This window comes from Xyrauchen texanus, chromosome 15 (assembly GCF_025860055.1).
Source record: "Xyrauchen texanus isolate HMW12.3.18 chromosome 15, RBS_HiC_50CHRs, whole genome shotgun sequence".
Classification (NCBI taxonomy): domain Eukaryota; kingdom Metazoa; phylum Chordata; class Actinopteri; order Cypriniformes; family Catostomidae; genus Xyrauchen; species Xyrauchen texanus.
The window spans coordinates 24,696,331-24,708,160 of record NC_068290.1 but is presented as its reverse complement, the minus strand read 5'-3'; the positions used below and the strand labels follow the sequence as shown (position 1 = coordinate 24,708,160).

Sequence of the window (11,830 nt, the reverse complement as noted above, 5' to 3'; positions counted from 1 at the left end):
GTTTATCTGTTTTGAATAGGGGAATATTAATTTGTGTTGGTTGTTTCTCTCCAAGTAACACCCGAAACCACAAGCCCGCTTCAATAGTTTTCCCAGTCTAATTGGAAATGAATTCTAATGTAATCCACATGTTAGTACTTGACTTGTTTTTGGTTGTGGCTGAATAATCAAATAGGATAATGCTGCAGTGTTTTAAGCTAACCTAATGAAGTGCTGTTGGACTTGATTTTCATCTCAGAAGTCATTTGGCCAGCGACAGTCAAGTCTTATTTTACATGTTAATGTAAATTTAATTTACAGTACCAGTTAGTTTAGGAAGACCATTGTCCAATTTTTACAATAATGAAACTGAGTCATAAAAACTATGAAATAACACAAACGGAAATGTGGAAACGGAAACAGTCTCCAGAAAAAGTCTTACATTTTCTATTCTTAGAATTTGCCTTGATATCAGCTTTTTACACTCCTGGCATTCTTTAAATCTCAACTTCGTGAGGAATGCCATTGAAAATGGATGGAAAGGATTTGAAAACTTTTGGGAAGGCATGTACTTGAGTCTTAACAGGAGTTCTCATATGTACTGGCACTTGTTGGTCAAACTCATCCATTAAAAAAAAAAAAATTGTAAAGAATTTGTACGTAGGTTAATTTAAACGTAATGCTCATTGACAAATAAAGTTACCTGAGATGATCAAAATAATAAACCTTTTTGCATATATGTAATATTTGTGTTCATGTTGGTTTCAATGAAAAACATTTTCCTCAAAAATTGATTTAATGACTTTAAACATGTCAAGTGGTGTAATCATCAAATAAAAGGTGTTAAATTACTTTAATTACACCCTGAATACACGTGTGTACATTATTAATTTAAAAAGAAATGTCAAACAAATAGATCCGGAACAAAAAAAAAATGAACATGTCATTGACCCAAAAGCCTTTAGCTCAAACTTCTTCCAAAGTCTTTCCAAACGATTGATTAATACTCTGCTCAACGACTCTCTTAGATGTTAATTTATATTATGCAAACATTACCAAATATACATTTTTGCCTGCATTATACATTTAGTTACATTTACATTGCACTATGTAAAGCTTTTTGATAACTGTGTCCTCGTGCAAAAGTTATTACAGCAACGAGTCAGGCGAATAGCATCATCAGGGCTCATTTTTATTGCAGAGGGGTCTTTCAAGTTATATAACTTCTCAATAAAGAAAGAATAGTGATTCACACACTATTACACCCACACAAACAAAAACACACCCCACATGAAATCCCTCAGCAAGAGCACTAGAGGCTGAAAAGCAGAACACCAGCAGCCTTGTATCGACATTTCTGCGCATATCATCCCCATTACCTGAGTCCTATAGTAAAAGTGCACAAACTATAGTCAAACTCGTTCTGCAATACCACTCTCAGCTTCGGCTTCTCACGAAAGAATGACACGTGTTGGTGTGCATGTATAAGTTGTTCTACAATCTCATCTTTTTCAAAACTAGAACAATATATCAGGCTTTCTTATATCTCATTAAATTCTGCATAGTCTAGAACATTTTGTGGCAAAAATTCACTCCCATTGCAACCTCACTTAATTATCTAGATAATAAAAGTATACAGCAGCTGCTAAATGTATTTGGCCATACTTTACAATATGTGAATGTCATTGTATTATATAACAAAACATAAAACAAAGTGTCTAACATTTTAAAGTATAGCATAAACCCTTTTCAAGCCAAAATAAGTTTGTTATATTTCAAATTAAAAAGCAATATTTTGCTCAAAATTAAGACAACTTATTTGAACAATCTGACTTCATACGTTCACTGAAATCACATTGACACCAGTTGCTTTAAAGTCATTGCAGAAATGGCTTAGAAATTTTATTTTAGTTCCAAGAAAAGCGTAGTTTGATATTTTGTATCTAAGGCAATGACATTCAGACATTTTTAAGCATGACTTCAGTGTCCAAATACTTTGAGGGGACACCGTTTCTGCTAACTGGTCAGAAACTACAGTATTCAATAGTAAAAGAGTGCTGGTTGACTCTTTCTTAAAAAGTGCTTTGAGTGTTCATAACTTTTTGTTTCTGGCTGTTTTACTCCATTCAGTGATCAGCCTTACACAGCTGGTTCTGTCCAGTATGCAGAGTTTTGCAATACTGAGATAAAGCATTAAATACATTCACAAATGGGCAACTCTGGCAATGTCTTCTCAATTCAACTCACAGTCAGAGATCAAACTGGTCCTATACCAGTTGAGCTTACCTGACCTTTGGCATCACTGTTGTTAGTTTATAATAAATCAGATTAATAATAAATAAGTGATTGTATTGTTTCAATGCTTCGTTACACTGATTGTACAATCACTGGTTGCACAGACATTCCCTCTGCGCTCTCAGAAAAGCAGGGTGCATCCAGGAGAGGAAAAATGTTTTCAAAGATTTCTAATAATAATGTTCTGTTGATAATAAGGGAAACAGAGATGTTGCAAAAACAAAACTGCTTTAAAACCTGCATTATTATGCAAAGAAGGGGAATGTGTTGTTTATAAGGGCTGTATAAGTGCACGAGTGTCAATCGAGAAATAAACTTGCTTATATTCAAAACTTTATCCAGTCACTTGATTGACACATTGCAGATTGAAGAGAAATGACAGAACTGATCAGTGATAAATGGAGATTCTGATTGATAATTACAACAGGAATGTGTGAGAACGGAATGACAGAACTCATCCTCACTGACATTCGTTCTCTCCTAGCACACAGAACATGTTGAGAGTGAGGCCCTTCCTGTCAGCTTTCACATTATCATCTTCATCATCTCCATCAGCGTCCTCATCATCATCTGCATCTCGATCATGCTCCTCCTCCAGCTCTGAGCTGGATTCACCCTCCTCGTCTTCTTTCTCACCACACTCCTCTTCTTCCTTTCTTCCTTGTAGAGCGATGATCTCAGCCAGGTCTGAGTGTGACTCCCATTCATCTGGAGAGGTAAGTGTAATTATACCTCAAATCTTTTACGTGTCCAAATAAAGTGCCATTCAAATGTCTCAGACTATTTTGTACACTTCTAATTTAATCGTTTTAATTTACAAATTATTATTATAATACAAAGTGTGAGAAATTGAAAATGTATTTCTCACTTTTTGCTATGTCCCCCTTTAGTAACAGCATACACTCGAGCTAGCATGAAATCCATTTTATCCCAGCATGATTATTATTATTTTTATTAATCCCCCTTTTTCTTCCCAATTTGGCATGCCCAATTCCCACTGCTTACTAGTTCCTCATGGTGGCGCCTTTCCTCACCTCAATCTGGGTGGCGGAGGACAAGTCTGTGATAGTCAATTTGCGCATTTTATCACATGGCTCGCTGTGCATGACACCGCGGAGACTCACAGCATGTGGAAGCTCATGCTATTCTCCAGGATCCACACACCCAATTGAGAGCGAGAACCACTAATCGCGACCACAAGGGGGTTACCCCATGTGACTATACCCTCCCAAGCAACCGGGCCAATTTGGTTGCTTAGGAAACCTGTCTAGAGTCACTCAGCACACCCTGGATTTGAACTCGTGACTCAATGGGTGGTAGTCAGTGCCAATACTCACTGAGCTACACAGGCATTAGAGAATGTTCAAAACAGCATCTTGTGTGCTTTAAATAAAGCAAGGATATCTGGCAGTTCATTAACATAACTGGTCACAAATTTGCTTTCTTTAAAATGTTTCAAAATCCAATAACTGTTTATTTTCAAGTTTAAATACAATTTTGAATCCCATTTTTCAATATGGACTCAGACTTGTAAGATGACCAGAACATATCTGTAGCGATTTGACCACTGACCTTTGTTCTGAGAGTATCCAGGTGGCTGCAGACATAAACACAGTCGTCCATCGATGGCTAACCGCAGGAGACTGTTGGCCGCTCGATAGACATCGTTACGGGCTGCCTTGGCGGTCTTATACCCTCTCCTCTCAGCCCAGGCTGAATAAATAAAAAATTACACTTTTGAGCATGTGAATCATAACAAACACTCAAAACAACATCATTTAAATTCTCTGAGCTCCTCTCTTCAGTCAAACTGTAAATCTGAAAAGAATAGTGCCACATCAGAACAGTTAGACCAGTATGTACAAATATCACACATCAGAACAGCACAAACCTTCACACACATCCCATGCAGTCCAGTCCAGTGTGTTGGGGTCATGCGGTGTTCCTGGGCTCTGGTCAGGATGTTTCAGCTTTAAAACAGAGAGGAAGTTGGTCCGTTCACACAGGTACCCTACTGAACTGTAAGGCTCCTGCAGCTGGGACACTGGATATATACCAGCCAGGATCTGATTAAGCAGATGCACAAATAAACACACACACGGTTTATTTAACTTTCATAAATAAAGTGGTATCGTTCATCACTCCTTTAGTATACATATATGTAATATTTTTACTTTTTACCTGTAGTTGCTTGTCCACAAGGGAGGGCAAGACAAGCCCAGGACAATCACACAGTTTAACAGTGGGAGTGAGGTAGTATGTTTGGAAATATTTTGTGTGGCCAGGTGTCCGAGACACACTCACAACCTTCCTGCCAACCAGACTATTCAGCACTGAAGATTTGCCTACATTAGGAAAACCTGTAAAAAGTGCAAACATTAAGGTTGAGATACTTCATTCAAGACCTGAACATATGCTGACAAAACATGCAACTGGCATTGATGTAGAACAACTAAACTTAATCTAGATGTTTTACCTAGACAGCCTAACGTTACTACCCCATCTTTATAAAGTTCTTGCGTGGGGCTGTTCATTTCCATGGCAACATCACTATGATGCTCCACCAACACAGATTCCAAACCATCATCGGTCAAATCCCCCTCTGCTCCCATGGCAACAGCATCCCTTTGGATCTTATTCTCCCAGCTACTCAAATCCACTGAAAACAAAATCATCACAGTCACTCCAGTATTCCAGTGTATAATGCTAATTTATTGTGATGTAATACTTTGTTGTGTCTTACCTTTTCCTGCTGTGATTTCCTGACACGCTCTCATGATGTGGATTGGTCCTCCTGCCTGGTTATTTCCTGCCTTCTTCCTCATCCTCCTCTTTTGTAGAACTGCAGAGAGAGCATAAGCAGAGCAGGAATTAGGGAAACATCCATAATATTTTCTTTAATTACATCATATTTAAGCACTGAGAATGAAGAGACACTCTCACCGGTGCTGTAGGTTTGTCCTGGGTGCGAGGTGAAGCAGACACAGTGCAGGTGGGGAAACTGTTTGGTTAGGTAGTGTTTCCATGCCAAAACCAGTGGTGCTGGGCACAAGTCAACCTTATTGAGTACCAGGATGATGTGCTTCTTTAATTCATCAGTGAAGTAGTGATACAGAGCAGGAGGGAACTGCAGCACCTACAGACAGAAAGACAGATTTTCTGCATGTATTGAATGGCAGTGAAGCCTTGTTGTACATCATTAATAATGCATCTATACAACTCCTCAAACAAGTGAACTCTAAACCGAACTCCTTTTTTTTTTCCCTCAAACAATATAATGTAATGCAGGCATGTAATTGTCTGGTATTATACTTAATACAATCTCTGGCCCCACCTAGTGGTAATTTAAGCAATTTTTCATTCATTTGAGACTTCTCACATTTAGAGTATGCAATTTTGATGATGTTTTGAAAACAACTAAAAGTTTCAACAGATGTTACAGTCACACACTCACTGGGTGTCTGATGTCCACTATGAGCAGAATGATATCAGACATCTCTATTACCCTCCACAGCTGCCTCCATGTCTGAGAGAGAGAGAGAGAGAGAGAGAGAGACCAAAATCAAAACCAAAAGATAATACACATTGTCATTTAATGGAGTTCAATTGTTTTTCTGAATCACAATTTAAGAAATTACCCCATGGGCAGCCAATCAGAAGACTTTGATGTGCTTTCTGTCTCTCAATCATTTTGCAAGTTTTCATAGTGTAGTAGTTGAAGCAGATCATTCAGGTTTAATTAATCTTTAATTTCATAACAGTTGTCAGCCGAGGGTGCTATTTTGCTACTGTTGTGTTACAAGACAACCGTGAAAAGGTGACGTTCTAAATGTTATCTTCGGCCGGGCTTTTTGGAAAAAGGGGGCATGTTCAATTCATGGCTCAGTCTCGTGGAAGTTCCAGAATGGCTAAAATCGCTTAAAACACCATTATGCGCAACAATGGATTGGGATTGAGAAGGTTTTTCTGGCTGAGGCATTTTATGGAGCTCTCTTTGCAACATATTAATACAAAAATATGTTTCTGTAACTGGAACCTGTTTAACTGAGATCCACTTCTTGCTCAACAACTGTTCAGCTAAAAACTTTTAAGTTGAAAACTTAAAACAAACAAAAAAGGTTGTTTGTCTCACTCTGAGAATTATCTGTGCAGTTTAGTGGTGCCTCTCTCATCTGAGAGCTGGTAAAAACAAACAGGAATCACAAAAGCCTAATTTTAATTGGAAAAAAATTAACACGGTTTGCTCCCTGGGGTTATCTGGCCAAACAGACGCTCACACTCATTAAAAACTATTGCATTACATAATATTGCAATCTCATTCTGATTGCTGATGAAGATGACTATTTCTCAAAGTACTTCAGTTCTGCCTTCTATAATGGAATTTGTCTCACCTCAAGATTGTGCTCAAAATGACTGAGGGTACCAGGGGGATTCTTAGAGTGAAGAGCTTCCAGATACTCCCGAAATGACTTCTCTTCTTTCTGCAGTAGCTCCTCTCTCCGCATACCGTAATGCCATGAGGGTCGCCGAGGGAAATTCAGGCCTATGATTAGACAAAATTAAAATGAAATAAAGTAGGACAGAATGACATGGCATAATATTCTTCAAGAAAAAGTTACGATAAATCCATGTCCTCATACCGGTGAACACAAGAAAATCTGTCTTACGCCCATTTCACACATACTCCGTGTGCAGTGCGTTTGCGGTGTGCTACTGATCCGCAGTTTCTGTGTGCCACAAAATCAAAAATGTGTAAGGAATTTTGATTTTAAATCCAAACGTTAACTTTGACATTGTTTAAGACATTGAAACAGTATGAAAATTCATTTTAATCAATGTGACTCTTTGTTTTACATGTAGTTCGAGTTGTTGACAGAAGAAAAGCTATCGCGCTATATCTGTTGCTAATAAGGAGAAGAATGAGACACATTTGGGTTCACTGTCTTTTTTTAGGGTAAAAAAAATCATATAGGATGGCATTTTGCAACTTTTGGGACTATAATCATACTTTGTTTTTCTTGACCCTGTAATTTAGTAACTGTAGAACACATTAACTGTAATTATGCGTATATGATGAAATTATTACAGCTTCTTGACAATCTATGTCTATTTTAATGTGAACAATGCGCTGTCACTTTAATTCAGTGCGGTGCAACAGCAAAAATAGACTCGGTCCGTAAACCATCGCTGCACTGCTGTATACGCAACACAACTGGAACGGATCGATGGACTGCATCCGCGTGCAGTGTAAAAGCTCTAACCTGTTAACATGGGTACAGAAAAAAATACACAACGCATACGCACTGCAAATGGAGTATGTGTGAAACGGGCGTTAGACTGACTTTGATCTGATGCAACTTTTGGGGTTCCCAACCTTCCCATCTTTTTTTTTTTTTTTTTTCCATTTACAGCAAAAAGATGCAGGTAGACACATCATTTTTAACAAGTCTGTTGACTTATCTATTTGAAAGTAGTCAAAATATGCACAGTACTTTCAAATTTGTTTGACACAGATGATGCAACATCTTATTCTTTAAAACGAAGGTGAAATTTGGTGTTAGTTGCTCGGACTTGTATAAAAAAAAATTCCCCTTGAAATCAAAGTTGACATAATAGTAAGAGTTCTACAGTGTACAGCTACAATACATGCCTTCCCTTCAGTTTAAATTCTTCTGGCATATAAATACCTTTCTCTTCTGGGTATAGCTGGTTTATATCCATCTCTAGCTCCTTTTCTGCCACCGGCTTGAGGATTTTCTTCATCGCTATTTTCTTCCTTCTTTCAACCTCCTCTTTGCTCTCCTTCTCAAAGTGCAGATGGAATCTAAACAAACATTCCATTATTAGATTCACAAACAGGACGATACATGGCTGCCAAAATAGCTCAAGTTAAATTAATAGGACAAGTCTGAACTGACTGTTTCACCTGTCCCACCTCACCTATTGGGGTCATATCTGCCATCTCTGAGGGCAGGCTGATTGTTGATCCTAGTAATAGCTGTCGTCTCGCTGTCTGATGTATCCGACTGTCTGTCTCTGCCAGTTCCTCTCTCCACGCTGGCATTACGGCTATTGGGACTTGAACATGTTTCTCCTACACACATACACAAACTTTTCAGTGAACAACATCCCATAATTGTATCCATGATCCCCAAAAATTAACACACTGTATTCATTACAACAATTATGACAAAATGTAAGGACTATGTGCTTTACTGTGAAAAGGTAGTTAACAAAAAGATATTGCAAAAACAATTGTCTAGGGGTAAAGTGGCGAGACTGATTGACAGCAGGCTGGTGACTTTTCATTAAAGCATCTTTGTATAACAGAAAAGAACAGGTCTCTAGAAAGACTTTAATGCTTTTTCATGAGAACATTTACCACTTCAATCCCAATGGGTTTACTGTATACTAGACTCGAGTACTAACAGTTCTGCAGTAGAACAGCAGTTAATACAGCCTGCGTTGCGTTTATTGCTAGCTTTGTTGTGGAGTTACGTAACTTCACGCTGAGTCTGCGCACTTGCATAATACAAGCGCTAACTAAAGCAAAACACGAGCTCTAACTTTCACCATAATCCTACTGAGAGCATTAGCAAATAACTGCAACGGTGTAAAACACGCGTGTCTGAATTCCAACCAGCCAGGAGTTGTTTACACGACAGTAAGGGTGTTTGATTTCGAGTCTTTTGGAATCAACTCCGATTCCCAAATCCAGCCGTTGGAGTCGACGCTTTGTCTTAAATCGCACACTAAATTTCGTTTTTATTTTCTTTTAAAAGTTTTTAAAATGTGTGACATGGAATTATAAACTTCTGCTATTATAATTATAGACATTGCATAACTTTACCTTAAATAACTGACATTCCCTAGTTTCTGCTCATATCCAATTTTAAGAGGAAAAATAACAAGTAACAAGCTGTGTCTGAAATAAATTAATTGCCATATTGAAACTAGACAAAGTGGGAGAATCCACTTCTCCAACCACTGTCCCTTGCATTGATGTAATACTACACAATCTTCCGAAAGATTTAAAATCTGTCAAACGCTCTCTCTCTCTTTTTGCATCTCTTACTCAACTGAGGTGGCGTCCCACCAACTACCAGGTGTTTGTAGAGGATGTGATTGGTTCTTAAGAACGCACATTCATTATTTTGAGCCAATCACAACGTCATGTTCGTGAAGTTACGTGGTCGAACGAAAGAATCGATTCCTGTATCAGACTCGACTCCGATTCGAAGAATCGACTCTTTTGGAGTCGACTCCCCATCTCTACACGAGAGTCTGCTGCAGACTTACACAGCCCCCATCAAGCTCAATATGATGCATTTATGTTGTTGATGGAGGTAAACTTCAGTGTCTATTCTTGTCTGCAACCCACAAATAAAGGTGACAGTACGCAGTGTATACTGTCATCAAATTTGGCTACACACATCCACAGAAACTTAGCAAACGCAGTACTTTCAGCAGCGTCATAGATTAATGCACGAACCATAAGAGGGAAACTAACCACGTTTAGTTTAAAATATACACGTACATTTAAAATATAAATTATAAAACGTGTCACGCGCCTAAAGTATAACGCGAGACATGTCTCGAGACACGTTTGTTTTTCTGAGCGGGTTCGCTTCGTCGCGCGCTAACATACAGAGCTAAGCTAACAGCAATAGTTACCCACCTCGCTTTCTCTCGCGTTTCACCTGGAGCTGCTTCTTTTTCTGCTTGTTACTAAAAGGCTTTTTGCGTGGCATCGTCGCATGAGTTAAAAGAAGAAAAACAAAGAAATGTGCGTGGACGTAACTTCTGTTGTTCACTCAGTATTGACATGCGTGAAGTTTATCCGCCACTCGCTTGGACTTTTCGGTGACGCCGCCCACTGATGGGGTGGATGATACCATTATGAACTCACACTATTAAAGGGATAGTTCACCCAAAAATGAGAATTCTATCATCTTTTACTCACCTTCATGACATCCCAGATATGTATGGCTTTCTTCTGCAGAACACAAACAAAGATTTTTAGAAAAATATATCAGCTCTGTAGGTCCACACAATGCAGGTGAATGTGGCCAGAAATGTGAAGGTCCAAAAAGCCCATAAAGGTAACATCAAATTAATCCATATGATGCGAGTGGTTAAATCAATGTCTTCTGAAGCAATATGATCAATATTGCATACTGAATATGATTGATATGAACAGATCACAGTTTATGTCATTTTTACCATAAATCTCCACTTTGACATTTTGAAAGTGTCATTTGAAAGTGTCATCTGAAATCTCCACTTTGACATTTTGAAAGTGTCATTTGAAAGTTGTAGTAAAAAAAAAAAAAGTATTAAAATATTTATATTTTTCCACCCAAAGTGATTGTTGCATCGCTTCTGAAGATGTATATTAATCACATTGAGTCTTGTGTATTAATTTTATGCTGCCTTTATGTGCTTTTTGGACCTTTATAGTTTTAGCCACCATTCACTTGCACTGAATATCTCACTACATTGCTGAAGTATTCTTCTAAAAATCTTCATTTGTGGTCAGCAGAAGAAAGAAAGTCATACACATCTGGGATGGCATTAAAAAGTGAGTAAATTATGAGAGAACTTCCATTTTTGGGTGAACTATACCTTTATTATTATTGTTATTATTATTATTATTATTATTCTTTATTGTCATTGTACACAAGATACAACGAAATTGCGGAGCTTCTGCATAAGGTGCATGGTACATAAAAAGATAAATAAATAATAAATAGTATAAAGTGATGTATTAAAAATGTTTAAGCTAGGACAAAGAATAAGGAAGTACAACATAGGAAGAGTTGCCACAGTTTGTCAAAATTATATTTTGACAAATACAATACTACACTAAACTAAAGGTATAAAAAGATGGAGATTGCACAGAAATATAACACATAAATACACATATTGTGCTGGGTAAGATGTCAGTACATCCAAGGTGTTCAGTGCATATGTGCATTCAGTGTAATTATAGCTCTGGGAAAAAAGCTGTCCTTGAGTCTATTTGTCCTTGACTTAAAGCATCTGTATCGCCTACCAGAGGGCAGCAGTTTAAACAGGTGAGAACCAGGGTGAGAGTGGTCTTTTTCAATGTTCTTGGCTCTGCTGATGCAGCGGGAGTTGTAAAGGTCCTTCAGGGAGGGAAGAGGGCAACCAATGATCCTCTGTGCGGTGTTAATAATCCACTGTATTCTCTTTCTCTCTGCCTCAGTACAGCTACAGTACCATACTGAAATACAGTATGTCAGCAGGCTCTCCACTGCAGAGCGATAGAAGGTCTCCAGCAGCTTCTCCTTTAAGTTGTTCCTCTTTAACACTCCTCTCAAGAAGTGAAGGCGCTGCTGTGCCTTCTTGATGATTGCTGTCGTGTTGGCTGACCATTTAAATACTGTGAGTGCCACAAATAAATGTCATTGCCTCCGTACAACTGTTATTTGTCATTTTATTGCCTCAACTCACTTATTTATAAAACCCTGCCAAAAGAAATGATAAAGTATAAAACAATTTTACCCCCAATTATTTCAATAGTGGTGCAGTC

The 11,830-nt window shown here is 38.1% G+C and overlaps 1 protein-coding gene across 1 annotated transcript; it reads right to left on the bottom strand.

Moving 5' to 3' along the window:
* Nucleotides 1–817: 817 nt before the first annotated feature.
* Nucleotides 818–10,137, bottom strand: LOC127655560 (guanine nucleotide-binding protein-like 1). Its single transcript, XM_052143455.1, has 12 exons — nucleotides 9,953–10,137; nucleotides 8,215–8,368; nucleotides 7,962–8,098; nucleotides 6,666–6,817; nucleotides 5,729–5,800; nucleotides 5,218–5,410; nucleotides 5,018–5,116; nucleotides 4,751–4,933; nucleotides 4,456–4,634; nucleotides 4,166–4,340; nucleotides 3,847–3,987; nucleotides 818–2,982 (listed from the first exon to the last, which is right to left on the bottom strand). Exons 1-12 carry the CDS (start codon nucleotides 10,023–10,025, stop codon nucleotides 2,735–2,737), a joined length of 1,806 nt encoding a protein of 601 aa, XP_051999415.1. The 5' UTR covers nucleotides 10,026–10,137; the 3' UTR covers nucleotides 818–2,734.
* Between the last annotated feature and the right edge of the window lie 1,693 nt (nucleotides 10,138–11,830).